Raw genomic sequence first — 13,622 nt, forward strand, 5'->3', positions numbered from 1 at the left:
TTGTGATTGGTCAGTTGACTCCGGTGCATGGCAAGACATAAAGATAAAATCTGATTAGCCTGGGAAGTATGATTAGTTCCCTAGCAACAGAAGGTTTTAAGTATAGAGGCGAAAATTGGAGACTTTGGAGTCCGTAATTGGAACCTCACAGGGTCGATTAATAGGCATGAAATAAGATTGAGGAAGTGGAGTTTGTGGTATCTATTTTATGGAAGGCGGTCATAAGCTTTTGTTAGTTCAGAATGTAACATAATAGATGCAAACTGTTTCTTTGACAATTATAAACTCACTTTTGTGAACAGTATGACTCAAATCTTATCATTTTGCCTTGTTTTAGAAGCGCAGCGATTTCTTTAGATAACTTACCACCTCCGATATCCCTTAGCCCACTGTTTTATCCCAACCTTTTATTGAGAATTACGAATGATGTTTCAGCACGCACATCAAGGGCCTGTGTTTTTATTCACTGCATATGACCCAAATATGTCATCTTCTGGACATTGCTCATTTACAGATGGCGATCACATCACTAGATAAGGCCTCCAAGCTCACATATGCACACATGTGCAACCAGCTGCATGCTAACATTAGCCCCGCTTGTATCACTTAATTATTCAAAGCGTAATTCTCATGCATTACGCTGCTTTTGCCGCTGTTACCTATAGATCTACACAACAGCATTGCTTGCACTGGAGCCGGGTTGCCATGGAGATGAGAGCCCTTACCCCAGTGTCCACCTACAGTATAATCACCATGAAAGCCCTGCCATCAGCAAACAATCAACAACATATCACAATGAATGTACCGTATAGCAAAACAGTAGGATTGATTTTTACTTGTGTAGGTACAGGTACAATTTTATTTTTTATTTAATTTTGTTCATTTAATAGATAATGCCCTTCACAAAGAAAAAAAAAATCCTGCAGTGAAATTTAGGATTAGATAGTATTCTCTGTACGATTTCATAATTTTGTTCATCTCACTCCAAAGTAAGACAAATAAACGAAATACACCTTTATACATTTTTAGCACACAAATTCTGAATCTGATTAAATAAGTAAAATAAGTCTAAGATAGTCAAATCTAAACCATGTCTTCTAAAATATCCATTTCCTTTTAAAATAATTAATTGATTTTAACTGATGCAGTATTCATTAACTACAAAAATATAATAGAACAGTATGTCTTTACTTTCTTAGTGGGCCACATAGATCACTTCTATATTTTTTTTAATCTCTGTATAAATGTTGTGATTGTCAGGGTGATGAAGAAGCCAGCCTGGGCCTCCCCATCAGCCCGTTCATGGACCGCTCAGCTCCACAGCTGGCTAAACTGCAGGAGTCCTTCATCACTCACATCGTGGGCCCCCTGTGCTCCTCGTACCACTCTGCTGCGCTCATGCCCGGCCGCTGGGTGGACTCTGCTGAGGAAGAGCCAGAGGATGCCAGTGAACACAGAGACACAGAGGAGGAGGAAGAGGAGGATACAGCTGAAGATGATGTGTCCACCATTTCTGCCACTTCACGTATGTCTGTTACTGATGTGTGTCATTGTAGAGTTATCTATGTATAAATCTAATTTGGAGTTAACAGTTCAACATTATAAATGGTACTTTTATAATCTAGATTTTTTTCAAATTTACACTGAACTAAATTCACTTTTTCCTAATTTCATTTTGTCATTTACCATTTATTTACTGACAGACTTTTATTGGAAAGAGTCATTCATCAGATGAACTGATGAGAGGTCATTTTCCAAGAACACTGGTACAAATCCTGATATTTTATCTCCTGCTAATCTGTGGATTTCAGAATTGATGAAAATAGCAGTGTGTCCATAGCAATTAGCTAGTCAAACACAAACTAAAAACGAAATATTTTGATGACTGGTACTCAAAATGTCACCTATAAACAGGAAGCTGAAACCCATGAATGAGAAAGTACATGGATCTATGTACACTACCAGCTCTGGTCATAATGCACTATATCGTTGGACCAAGATGTTTTGAGAAAAATCGGTGTTCTACAGTTGTGGATACAGGATCATTTTCACCACTGTGCTCATTTGCACCTTGTTCCATCCTTTTTCAGTCCATCGTGTCTTTGGATCAGATACAGAAATACTGAATAGCAGTGGAGCCACTGGTTTGCAAATGCATATTTATTTATGATCTATAAAATAAAAGTAGTATTTTGTAACTTTGTTTGTAACTTTATGCGCTAAAGGTTTATATTTCTCTGTTTTGTTGTCTGCCTAAACAGAAACCAAAAAGGAAAGCCGACGGAAAGTTTTGCCAGATCACGCAGCATTTGTTGGAGAACCATGAGATGTGGAAGCGTGTCATCGCGGCTGAATTCCCGGAGCAAGTCCAAGCTGAAAGTTTGAACTGCCTGGGAAACCCGAACGACGCCATCACAGCCATCCGCGAGGAAGAGGAGGAGCAGGCCAGTAAAGAGGAGGAAGACGAAACCCACTGCCTCCACGACAGGGAACAGGAAGTAGAAATCCTGCAACGATCAGAGACTTCAGGGGAAAAGGAGGAGGAGCCAGAGTGACCTTTGACCTCTCCCAACCAGGAACATTGTCTAAAAAAAGTTTTATTCATTTAAACTCTTGATAAAGGTAGCCAGCACATCACTTTTGACACAACACTGTAGAAGATGTTTTGGGTAATACGTGCCTAATAATAACAGGGTTTGAGGACAGGGACATTGCATATTTAATTAACCTTAAATGCGAGAGGTGCAAAAGATGAAGCGTCAGAAAAGTAGAACTAGCTGTAAAAAATAATGCTTGTTATTTTATTTTCATTGTGTGGATGCGTTCCCTTGCCCACAACTATTTTACTTACTCTTTAATATCCACATGACAAATACAGCATCCCACCCTACCCCCACCCCCTCCTCCCATTACAACCACCTCACCCACTGTACCTACACAATGGGATGAAAGCCTGGAGACTCTAGAAAAAAATAGCCAGTCACAGTTACAAGTCGACTGAAAATGTTTTACTGAGAAAGGGAAGCGTGACAAAGAAACATGCAGCCCCAAGAGCTTTATTCTCACTCAAGGAAAAACATACAAAAGATTGTTTGTCCTTCCTCACGTGTTTCTTTTCCTTATTTTTTCTTAGCCAAGTTCAGCACACTTACTTGCAATATACAGTGCTTGAGGTCACCTAACTCAGGAAGAAAGAGAGCGAGAGAGAGTTTGTACATGCACTTACTTGTCACTAAAGGTTTTAATAACAATATGACACAAAGCTGTATAAAAGTAATTATTTTATCACTGCTAACCAAATGCAAGCAATGCCACATTCACTCTTTACTTTATGATATTTTGTATATTATAAATTGCTTTGTAGTTGTTTTGGTCCTTACATGGTATGGTAGTTTATAGCCTGGTATGTAGGCCAAGTTTGCAGATAGTAATCCAGTAAGCCATAGTGGTTCGGGACAGAATGGATTTACAGCAGTAACATAAAAATGCAATTAGGAAATGCTTTGAAAATGAACTCTTTCCAGTTGACCGTAAGTTCTCATACTTGTCCTTTTAATTCACTTTAAAGGTGCATTGTGTAACTTTTCTGGTGAGGCTTTTCTTAATGGAGATGTTATTGCTTTGTCTGGAATGTTCCACAGTATGGCATTAAACCTTTCTTTCTCCTTCAAGTTACTGGTCAGCTCTGTGGAGAGGCAACCCCGCTCACAGTCAGAAAGCTGTTTGGACCTAGGTCTTCAGTAAAACCACTTTTAATTTAATAAATGTAAGGTAGAGCTGCGTCATACTGTGGAACATTCCAGGCAAACTAATGACACATTTATAGAAACAAGTAAGTGATGGACCCCCAGCCAAAAAGTTCCACAGTACACCTTTAAAAATGAGTCACAGTTCTATTTTTAACTTGCTTTTGTTGTTTTAAACTAGACAGGGATTTGAATGTTGAAAGCATTATAATTCTGCCCTACAAAGGCAGAAAGCAGTAACATCATGTTTGGTCAAAAATGAGTTAATGTAATTTGGGGGGTATTTGAGACCTCCTTTATCATGTGAATAAATATTGTGAAAAATATTGAGTTCAAATAAGGATCAAAGGTCAATTTTGAGCTCAATATTTTTCACATATAAATATTTCTTCATTATAACAACTAGTTGTCAAATTCTGGGAGCCCTGCCTATTATACTTTTGTCTGGACAAAACAGAAACTTTGAAGTCATTTTTCTGAGTTTTGCCTTTCTAGGGCCAAATTGTGACAATTAATTTTTTTAAAGACCAGTTATAACCAAAATTTTAACATGCCTGACAATTGGCATCTACACTCTAGAACCTGCTGCTACTATAGGTGTCATCAACATTTTACAGACAAAACAAACAAACAAACAAACAAAACAAAAAAACATTGTCCAGAAAACCTACAAAATTGAGGCTGCTAGGAGACTATCAAAATGCAAATATACAGCTACTCACAGGCACTTTCTTAAAAAAAAAATGGAGTTCACATATACTGTAGACATTTTTATACAAGAGGAGTTGCTTTGAAATGAAATTGTGATGATCCATCAGACATACATGCTAACTTCTGCCACCCCAGTTAGTAGCCTAATATGTTTTCTTTTTGATTTGCAGAAAGATGTATTAGCAGTTACAGCTGAAGCCGTGAATATGAGAAACAGAGTGTAATGAAGCAACATCTAATTGGAACACTTTACCTTGACTTGTAGCCACTAATAAATCAGCAGGAAGTAGCAATTCTCATGTTCTGATAGTTTTCTTGGTTTAGATATGTAAAATGTATGGAAGGTAATATGTAGCAGGCAGTGGAGCTGCAGAGATAACTCCTACAAAGGCACTTTAGAGATGTGAGGACTGTCATTTGGCTTTGGAAATACAAGGTTTTTGGTTCAGAAGCACTGAGTATATATCAAGCTAGTGAACATTTTGTTAAAATATTCCAATTTGGAACATGTTATTTTATTTCTTTAAATTGTATTGTTTGTGCATGTGTTTATAAGAAAATATTCTTGATCACTTTAGTTTGTAATATCATAACATTTAACATTTAAAGGGCCTATATTAAAGTATTTATTGATCTATGTTATAATGTTGTTTCCTCATCAGACACATCTGAGTTGTGTTTTGTTTCATTCACAAATGTTTAACACACACCCTGCATATTTAGGGTGTGTTTTTCTCAAACAGAAAACTGTGTTCCACCTTTTGATGTCATGTGGTAATACAGAAAGTGCTCTACTGTGTTTTCAAACTCTGTACACCTTCACTGAATCATTTGGATGATCTCAGACCTGGAATTGCCAAACTCTACTGATCTAAAGGTAAAAGGTAGCTATTAACTTGAAAACTACCTTGACATGACATCACAATGTTGAACAGAGCATTTTGAGTTTTTGAGATGTAGACTAATTAGACAAATTTGATTAATAAATAATTAGTGAATGAAACAAAACAATATGGCTTAAAGCTCAAAAGAATCCATTTGGTCTAATATAGGACCTTTAAACATTATTATTATTATTATTATTATTATTATTATATAATTTTATCACCATTGCTTTATTGTGTTCATTTCAGTCAAATGTTAAATTTCAATTACAAATTATTAATCAGAGCCATAGGAAATGTTGCCATAATTGCTCCTTGGAGGCCACATTCAATCACACTAAGAAGGTTGTATTTTTTAACAATGAAATAAAACTCAGTGAAGAGGAGAAACAACATTTAAAACGTTTCAACCTGTCCAGTATTAAATGTTGCACTTTAAACAACCATAGACCCAAACAGAATTATTTTACAGATGCTTTGTAACATTTTCATCTTGGCTGTAGCTGCTGTGACCCAGTTTCCTATTTCAATTGGAGTTTTTAGTGTTAATACTGTTTAAATCCTTGCCTGTATCCATTGCACTGTTCTTAAAATGCCAACTGTGCAAAGGAGGGCTAAACTGTGCTACATTATGCCCTTCACTGCTTACTCTCTACCAGCCAAAGCATGAAGGACTCCAGTTTGTAGCTGTGGATGTGAAAAATGTCTAATACACTTGAACTGTAGTTTTATACTGGGCATACTCAGAGGACATTACATGCTTAGAAAAATGTTCAATGCTTTTAACTGTGACACACAATATTATGATTTCAGTCAACTACATGCAGTGAAGATACAAATTTTGAATTTAAGAGCAAAAAAATATCGAAATAAAAAAAAAAAAAAGTTCAATCAAATCAATTTTAAGATATAATGCTATTATTTTATCCCTTCTTCCATGTTCATGTGGTTTGAACTGGATGTTCTTTCTGTCACAACCAAAATCCTTTACTCAGTTTGGGACCAGCACCGGTAGTAGTAGGTGGATAATTTAATTTTCTTTTCTAAATATTAATATATATTTTCCAAATTCTAATGAAATGATACAAAACCATTACATTTTTGCATTCACTTGTAAGAAGTACGTTAACTGTATAAAATATAATTTTTTTTTTTTTTTTTTATAAAAATAGCTTTTAACTGATAAGCTGCATTTCTTTGAACAATATTCTTGTAGAATACAGTATGTAGCGAGACAGCCGGACTGAGATTTAAAACATTAAGCGAAATGGCAAGTGGTATTTCTTATGCCTTCTGAGTAATCATGGCCTGCTTTGCCTCTTTGTGTAATTGCACTGTAGCAGCAGTCATCTATAGACAACGCCTAATTTTTCGCACTTACAGGAAAAAAGAAAAAAAAACAAAAACATTTTGAAATCTATAATAACTAGTGGGTACCACCTTTTTCTTACCAGTCTGCACATGTGAATGAGCTTGAGCTTTGTGCACTGTAATACCCTCTCACCTCACTGTCCTGATACCAGGCCTGATAAATAATATGCAACTAATGCAAAGAAGTCCCTCACTACTTTATAATGACTGTGCATGTTGCTATTATGTTTTCAATTGTATGTAAACCCAAATTCCTGATCTGTTTTCTTTTTTTGCCACCTCACTAACTGTATACACAGCAATCAAAAGACTTCATACAAGCTGTGATAGACATTGGCTCATATCTGGTAAAGTTATTTATTATTATTTATTATGCTACGGCAGTGCTTGTGTGTGTGAGTTAGAGTCAAAGCCGACCTAAACGCACGGTGAAAACCTGAAACCAGTAAGTACAGTATAGGAATATATGTTCTAATCATTGCATTGCATTTTACAACAAGTCCCAACATTTTTTCCGTACAAACTTGGCCAGTTTTTCACCCTGTGGTCCAAGACAGAAGGTACCACATGCAAAAATACTTGGGAGAATTTTTTTTGCAACATGTTACGTTTCCAAGTACTGCATCCCAAATCTTGACCTTGAATCCTATCTTGTCTGGGGAAATGATTGGATTCATCACATATTGTCATGTGTGTCATTAGGTACTATTTATGTGCTGCTTGACACTTGAGAGAATAGTTTATGACTATACATGTTAAAAACAAGCATTTTATAGGTCCACAGACTACCATATAAGCATTGCATATTTTCTGAGAATGCAATGTCTACAGCCAGTATGAAGACTGCACTCTGAGTTCCATTGTGCAAACCAAAGAAACTTTTCCAACTCTGTGTTTTGCTCTGATCTGAACACATTCTCTTTGTGTCCACTTGGAACATAGATTTATGAAGCCACATCTGGCCGTATTCAGCAGAACGGCCGTCTCTCGGTCCATAAGCGCTACAATGGCACTGAGTCTTCTGTTCTCACCGGAGCCCCTGGAGTTCCTTTGAAGAGTCCAACCAAAACATTCCTTTTTCTATTGTTTGTTGTTAGAACCATTTACAAAAGAGGACTCCTGTGCCATGCCATTTTCACATGTATGTCTTCAGAGTCTATGTATACATTATTTGAATGCTATATTCTTTAGCTTCCCTTGTTTGTCCGGAAGAAAACCAAACAAAAACACCTTTAAAGCAAGACAAACAAGAATGGTGTGTTTGTACCTGTACTATAACAGCTGGCGCTTCAGAGACTTTTCTACTCTCAGTATCTTGCACTTAACACATTGTAGCAATACTACAAGGATGGGGAAATATTGTATGATTCACCAGTATTTAAGTAACATTTGATTTCTTGCTTGTTTTAATTTGTATAAAATACTATATACTGTACAGATTAAAAAGTATAACATAAAACTTTTAGGGAAAAATATTTATTTTTACTGTTTTTGTAATTAAGACACAATACTGTAGCTCCTCTATTGCCAGACATGCTGGAAGTGCCTCTTGATAATGTATAACAGAGTAACTATACAATATAATGGGATTATTAGACCCCGTCACTAGCTGAGCAGTGTTGATGTTGTAATGTGAATATTGTTGAATAATAAGATTTATAAAGGTTGAAAGTGTGTCTGTCTGTTTATTTATCAGTCTGATTAACATGTAATGTGACAATGAATCCCCAGAAAACCGGGCTGAGTGGCGAACACTGTCACCTCATAACAAGAAGGTTCTGGGTTTTGACTCTCAGACCTCCTGGGCATTTCTGTGCTTAGTTTGCATGTTTTTTCCTGTGTTTGGATGGGTTTCCTCTGGTGTCAGAAAATAACAGAGATATTAACACAAAGAAACTCAGAAGGCAGAATTCAGGGTTTTTACTCACGGCAAGGGACAGTGGCGCTGCTACAGCTCCCTTAAACTGCTGAAGAACCACCTTCCAACATCATGTATTTATTGAATCACAGGTTACAAGAATGAATGGGCAGTTACATTTTTCTATCACAGTAAACAACACAGAGAATAAAGGTGTATTGTATGTGTGTGTGTGTGTGTGTGTGTGTGTGTGCCAACTGCTGAGGTGTAAGGAAGGGATGTGCGTAGGGAGGACTGTCCTTGGGGAAGATAACGACTAATGAGAAGTTGGTTTTCCCGTGAGAAATACACTTTGAGGAATACCTTTTGATCAAATAAGACAAAGAATCATCTATACAGCATTTGAAAAACTCTTTAACATCTGGGTACTTGGTTTCCCCCATTAACCCAAAACATGCACAACTGGTAAAGTCCTGCAGTTAAGGTAACCCTGAACAAAAGTAGCTTAAGATCTGGAGATTTGTCCCTGGGCACCACAATGCGCTGCTCTTTACAGTTTTTCTCATGCATCTAATTTCACATTTCCACATTTGTTGTTTGAAATGTCAACAATACAGAATAAATGTATTCACTATAGAACACCTGTATGCTGACGAGAAGATAATGCATTTTCTAATTTGGAGAAATAAATGAAAGTAATTGGGCCTTAGCCTGTGAGTACCACATCCATCCACCCATATTCAGGCTGAATGATGTTTTTCAATGCTGTTGGAAGTAGTTCATCTTGATTTGATGTGGATGAGGTGTTACTGTGAGCGATGCTAGTCAGAGAGCCTTTGAATTCACTTTTACATGCTAGTATAAAATTCTGACAGATATGACATGTTACAGCACTCAATATATTCATCTATACTGATCTCTCCCTCCCCCTGGGTCTTCTATCTCCTCAATAGCAACCTTGGACCTCAGCAGATAATGAGCATTCATGGGAGTCAGCTTGTCATATCGGCACTGACTTTCAAATCATACTATGGAAATGTATTCAATTCTTCACAGCAAACAAATGTACAAACATGCTTTTAGATTATGGTTTTCATTTGAACAACAACCCCAGCTACAGCATGTTTTACGTATGTGTCCATGCAGGTTGTTTGTTGGGAAATTGGGGCAAGTCAAAAAATGTTCTTTAAGCTTCACCGAGGAATGAAATTCCACTTTAAGCTGTTTAGATTTTTAAATATTCTGGCGACTCATTGACTTCTTGAGAGCCCTGTGCACAGTATTAACCTCATGCACAGACTAATGAGTGAGGCAAAAAACTAAGCTTTTAGAACTATGTAACATGATGACAGGCCAGAACCTGAACACAGAGGAGGTGAACAGGAGATGGAGTGAAGACAGAGAGGTGGCTCATGACTCTGCTGCTGTAGTGAAGATTGTGGCAGCAGAAGGACTGACTGGAACAGTGTAACAAAGCTAAAAGCTGATTGGCACAGGGAGAATGAGAGGGTACAGACCAGCTGACCATGAGGGTGGATAAAAGATCCATCCACTGCTTTTTCTGCTTGTAGGGGCCTGGTTTTAGGCCGCCTTAGCAGAGATGCTCATACTTCCCACTCCATTTACGATTCCTCTGTTTCAGTTTTGGATGGGGCCTTGCTATGGAAAGTAGGTCCAACAATAAGATATCAGTGTCATCGAAAAGTGACCACCCTGGAGGGAGGCTACTAATTTTGACCACTGTCCTGGATTTTGTGAGGCTCTTATCTGCCCCTTTGGTCCTTCTGAAAAACCTCCTCCTACGGTCACTGACACACCGTGGTCATATAGGGTTGTTAAGCAGTGCTCTAACCACTGAGCCACTGCTGCCCTAGGTAATCTCAAAATTAGTTGAGGTTTCTGCATATGTATTAATATGCCATTCTATAGAGACTCTTTATATTTCATGGCCAAGATGTCACCATAGCAACAGAGATACATCACTTGTTACATGTTACATGAATAATCCTTTTCTATAGATTTAAACAATGAATACAGAACTACAGACACAAAATAATCAATCAGAAACAGGAATTTTGAGTTTTTCCCTCTCAACTCTGTGCCATAACTGTAATTAACTACATTTCCCCAGACAATATTTTTTTGATGCTCAGACTGTTAGTTGGATGTGACCAGATAAAACACACAACAAATGTTTTACTTATGCATAACTGTAATGACACTGTCGAGCTTTTGGTCTGAGGAAATGGTAAAATCTGTTATGATCTGTTATGCTCCTCGAGTGAATGTGCAAAAGGACTACCGGGTACAGTCTCCCTCCCTCAAACCAGAATACGACTAAAACTATGCTTTGGGTGATATTAAGCGACAGGATAACTTCTCTTAATAAATTTGAAAAACACTATGAACCAATTCTTTCTATTGAAATTCAACAAAATTGTAAACTTTAGTTGGTTGCAATAACATGTAATATCACATTTACCACATTGGAAAAAGTGGACCCTCCACTGTCACCTTGGCACAAGATTGTGGCTTTGAACAACCTTAAGACAGAGAGGAAGAAAAGGATGTAGAGAGAAGAGAAATGATAGAAAAGAGGCGGGAACAGGCAGCGGAGCAGCGGAGAAGGCGTGTGCCACTGACGGCCTCAGATACAGACAAACCTTCCTCCCCAGTGAACGCCTCATCCCTGCCTATCTGCTTCAGAGTGGTCCCGGGTGAGCTGCGTAAGGAGCGTATCACCGGGCTGCGTAACGGCTCACATACATGACACAGGGAGGAGACAGACGTGTTCCATCAGATAAAATTCCTTTTTTGATTGGATTAGTCAGACTGTGAGAGCCTTTTCACCCTGAAGTCGACTGGAAATGAACTCCGGGGATAAATGTCGCCCAAGGTGCTTCTACGTGCGTTGCCATTCACTACAGCAAAAGTCTGACCCAAACAGACTCGAATCAGGATACGCAGCTTTCCCATTGGCTCCCGAGCAGCGCAGTTGAGGTGTATCTGGACCACAGCTTCACGGGACAGGTGAGTGTCATTTTAGAGCATATGCAGCCTTTCTACTTCAGATGCGCTCCCACAACACAGGTGCGTCATAATGAATAGGGAATGAATATATTACTCTGACCGCCCTGAGCCAACTTTTAGGCTTCTTGTCACGAGTGAGTTCAAATTATCTTATACGAACGGGACTTGCTGCTGGGGACATGTGTGTAGTGCAAGATTTACGGCATAATCTTTAAGCAACATTCCTACTTCAGGCTATGTCAAGCCTCAAGGGCTAGCTGCCTCGTTGACATTCCGCACAACCTGCTTACAATGGGAAAACAGATCTTCAAATCTCTTTCAATGTATGCATTTACTGTTCACTAGTTACATTATCATCTTTATATTTGAATAGTTTCACACTAAAAGACTTTTAAGACTTTTCAATATCTTGAATATTGAAGACGTAAGACGTCTAAATAGATGTCTTACTTTACGCACACTTGTTGCTGATTGCTGAACTCAAAACTTCGGGAGTGATGCAAAAGCGCCGCTCAATCCTCTGATTTGCATTCACTCACAAGGATTCTGTTTTGAAAATGTAGGTCAAGCTGCAAGCTCCGATCACTCTACTCGATCCATACTTTAACAAGAATCAAATTCAGAGCAACTAAATCTAAGTTCAGACCAACTAAAACTCAGTGAAGAACAGAAGCCATATCGCCCAGCACCTATTCCTAGGTGTAGGTGTCACAATGTAGAGAAAAGGAAGTATATGTGACAACTTCTCAGTATCATATATGCTTTTATTAACCCAATTAATATATTTACTTTCATTTTTCATATACACAGTATCTATTTTCACATATACAGTATAGACAGGATTTAAAGGAACAGTTCAAATCTACATTTAGGACCTACCACTCCAAAGAGGACTGTTTTAAAACTAAAAATCGTGAGTTCATTCAGAGTGACAAATTAACAGTGATAAAACTGACCTTTCAGACTGTACTATTATTTCTTTATTTCTTTATATCTTTATTTATTTATTATTATTATCTTCTTGCTTTTTCTTTCCAGTGGATGCCTTTGCTACTGTACTCTTGACTCTTGCAAGCTCCTCTCCACAATGGCCTGTGACCCCTTTGGGACTGGATTCTTTTGCTAATTGCCAATTTGGCCTTAATAGCCTCTCTCAACTCTCTCTCTCTCTCTCTCTCTCTCTCTCTCTCTCTCTCTCTCTCTCTCTCTATATATATATATATATATATATATATATATATATATATATATATATATATATATATATATATATATATATATATATATATATATATATATATATATATATATATATATATATATATATATATATATATATATATATATATATATATATATACATATTTGAATACTGTCTAGCTTTCAGTACATCAACCATCCCGTGAGTATTATGGGATGTCATATAATGCGTGATTCAAATGTTTAAACTGTTCAGCTCAATGGAGACTTAAATTCAACCTGGCCACTTTTATGTTCCATTAGAATGCTTACATTTAAGTACATGGTACAATGGTTCTCCTTTGTACTCCTTTGTACTCCTTAACCTTAATATTTATAACCACCCTAGACATGAAGTACCACACTTCTCTTACATATATAACTTATTGTGAAGGTATATTACTCCCTCTGAACTTGACCCATCCTTCAATGCCCCTGGTGAATTTATCTATTTGTGCATGTGGGGGAAATCAGAGTCCCCAGAAGAATGTGCCTTTGTCATGGGTAAAAATATGCAACCTCCACACAGAAAGGCTGGAGTTGGCCCAGGAGTCAAACCTGTGACCTTGTTGCTGTGACGCATGAGTGATAGCCATAACAGAATGGACTCTTTTGCGGATATCCTGCAAAGAAAGGGGTTACGCTTGTTTTAGCAAGGCAAGTCCTGTGTTGTAATTTTGGATGTTCAAGGGAGCTGGATTAATTGAGAAAAAAAAAATATATATATATATAATAATAATAATAAAAAAAAAACAAACAGATACTGTGGTATCTGTGGTACAA

The 13,622-nt window shown here is 37.4% G+C and overlaps 1 protein-coding gene across 1 annotated transcript in view; it reads left to right on the plus strand.

Annotated features, from left to right (window-relative positions):
* The window catches only part of LOC110174433 (cGMP-inhibited 3',5'-cyclic phosphodiesterase 3A-like), a 33,608-nt gene extending 28,544 nt beyond the window's left edge, over window positions 1-5,064 (plus strand). Inside the window, exons 14-15 of the mRNA XM_055148002.1 lie at window positions 1,261-1,533; window positions 2,262-5,064. Of these exons, the coding sequence (XP_055003977.1) occupies window positions 1,261-1,533; window positions 2,262-2,555 (567 nt within the window). The 3' untranslated portion in view covers window positions 2,556-5,064. The remainder of the gene's footprint in view (window positions 1-1,260; window positions 1,534-2,261) is intronic.
* The last annotated feature ends 8,558 nt before the right edge of the window (window positions 5,065-13,622 follow it).

This window comes from Boleophthalmus pectinirostris, unplaced genomic scaffold (assembly GCF_026225935.1).
Source record: "Boleophthalmus pectinirostris isolate CB_2022bp ecotype Guang Dong unplaced genomic scaffold, ASM2622593v1 HiC_scaffold_9, whole genome shotgun sequence".
NCBI lineage: Eukaryota > Metazoa > Chordata > Actinopteri > Gobiiformes > Gobiidae > Boleophthalmus > Boleophthalmus pectinirostris.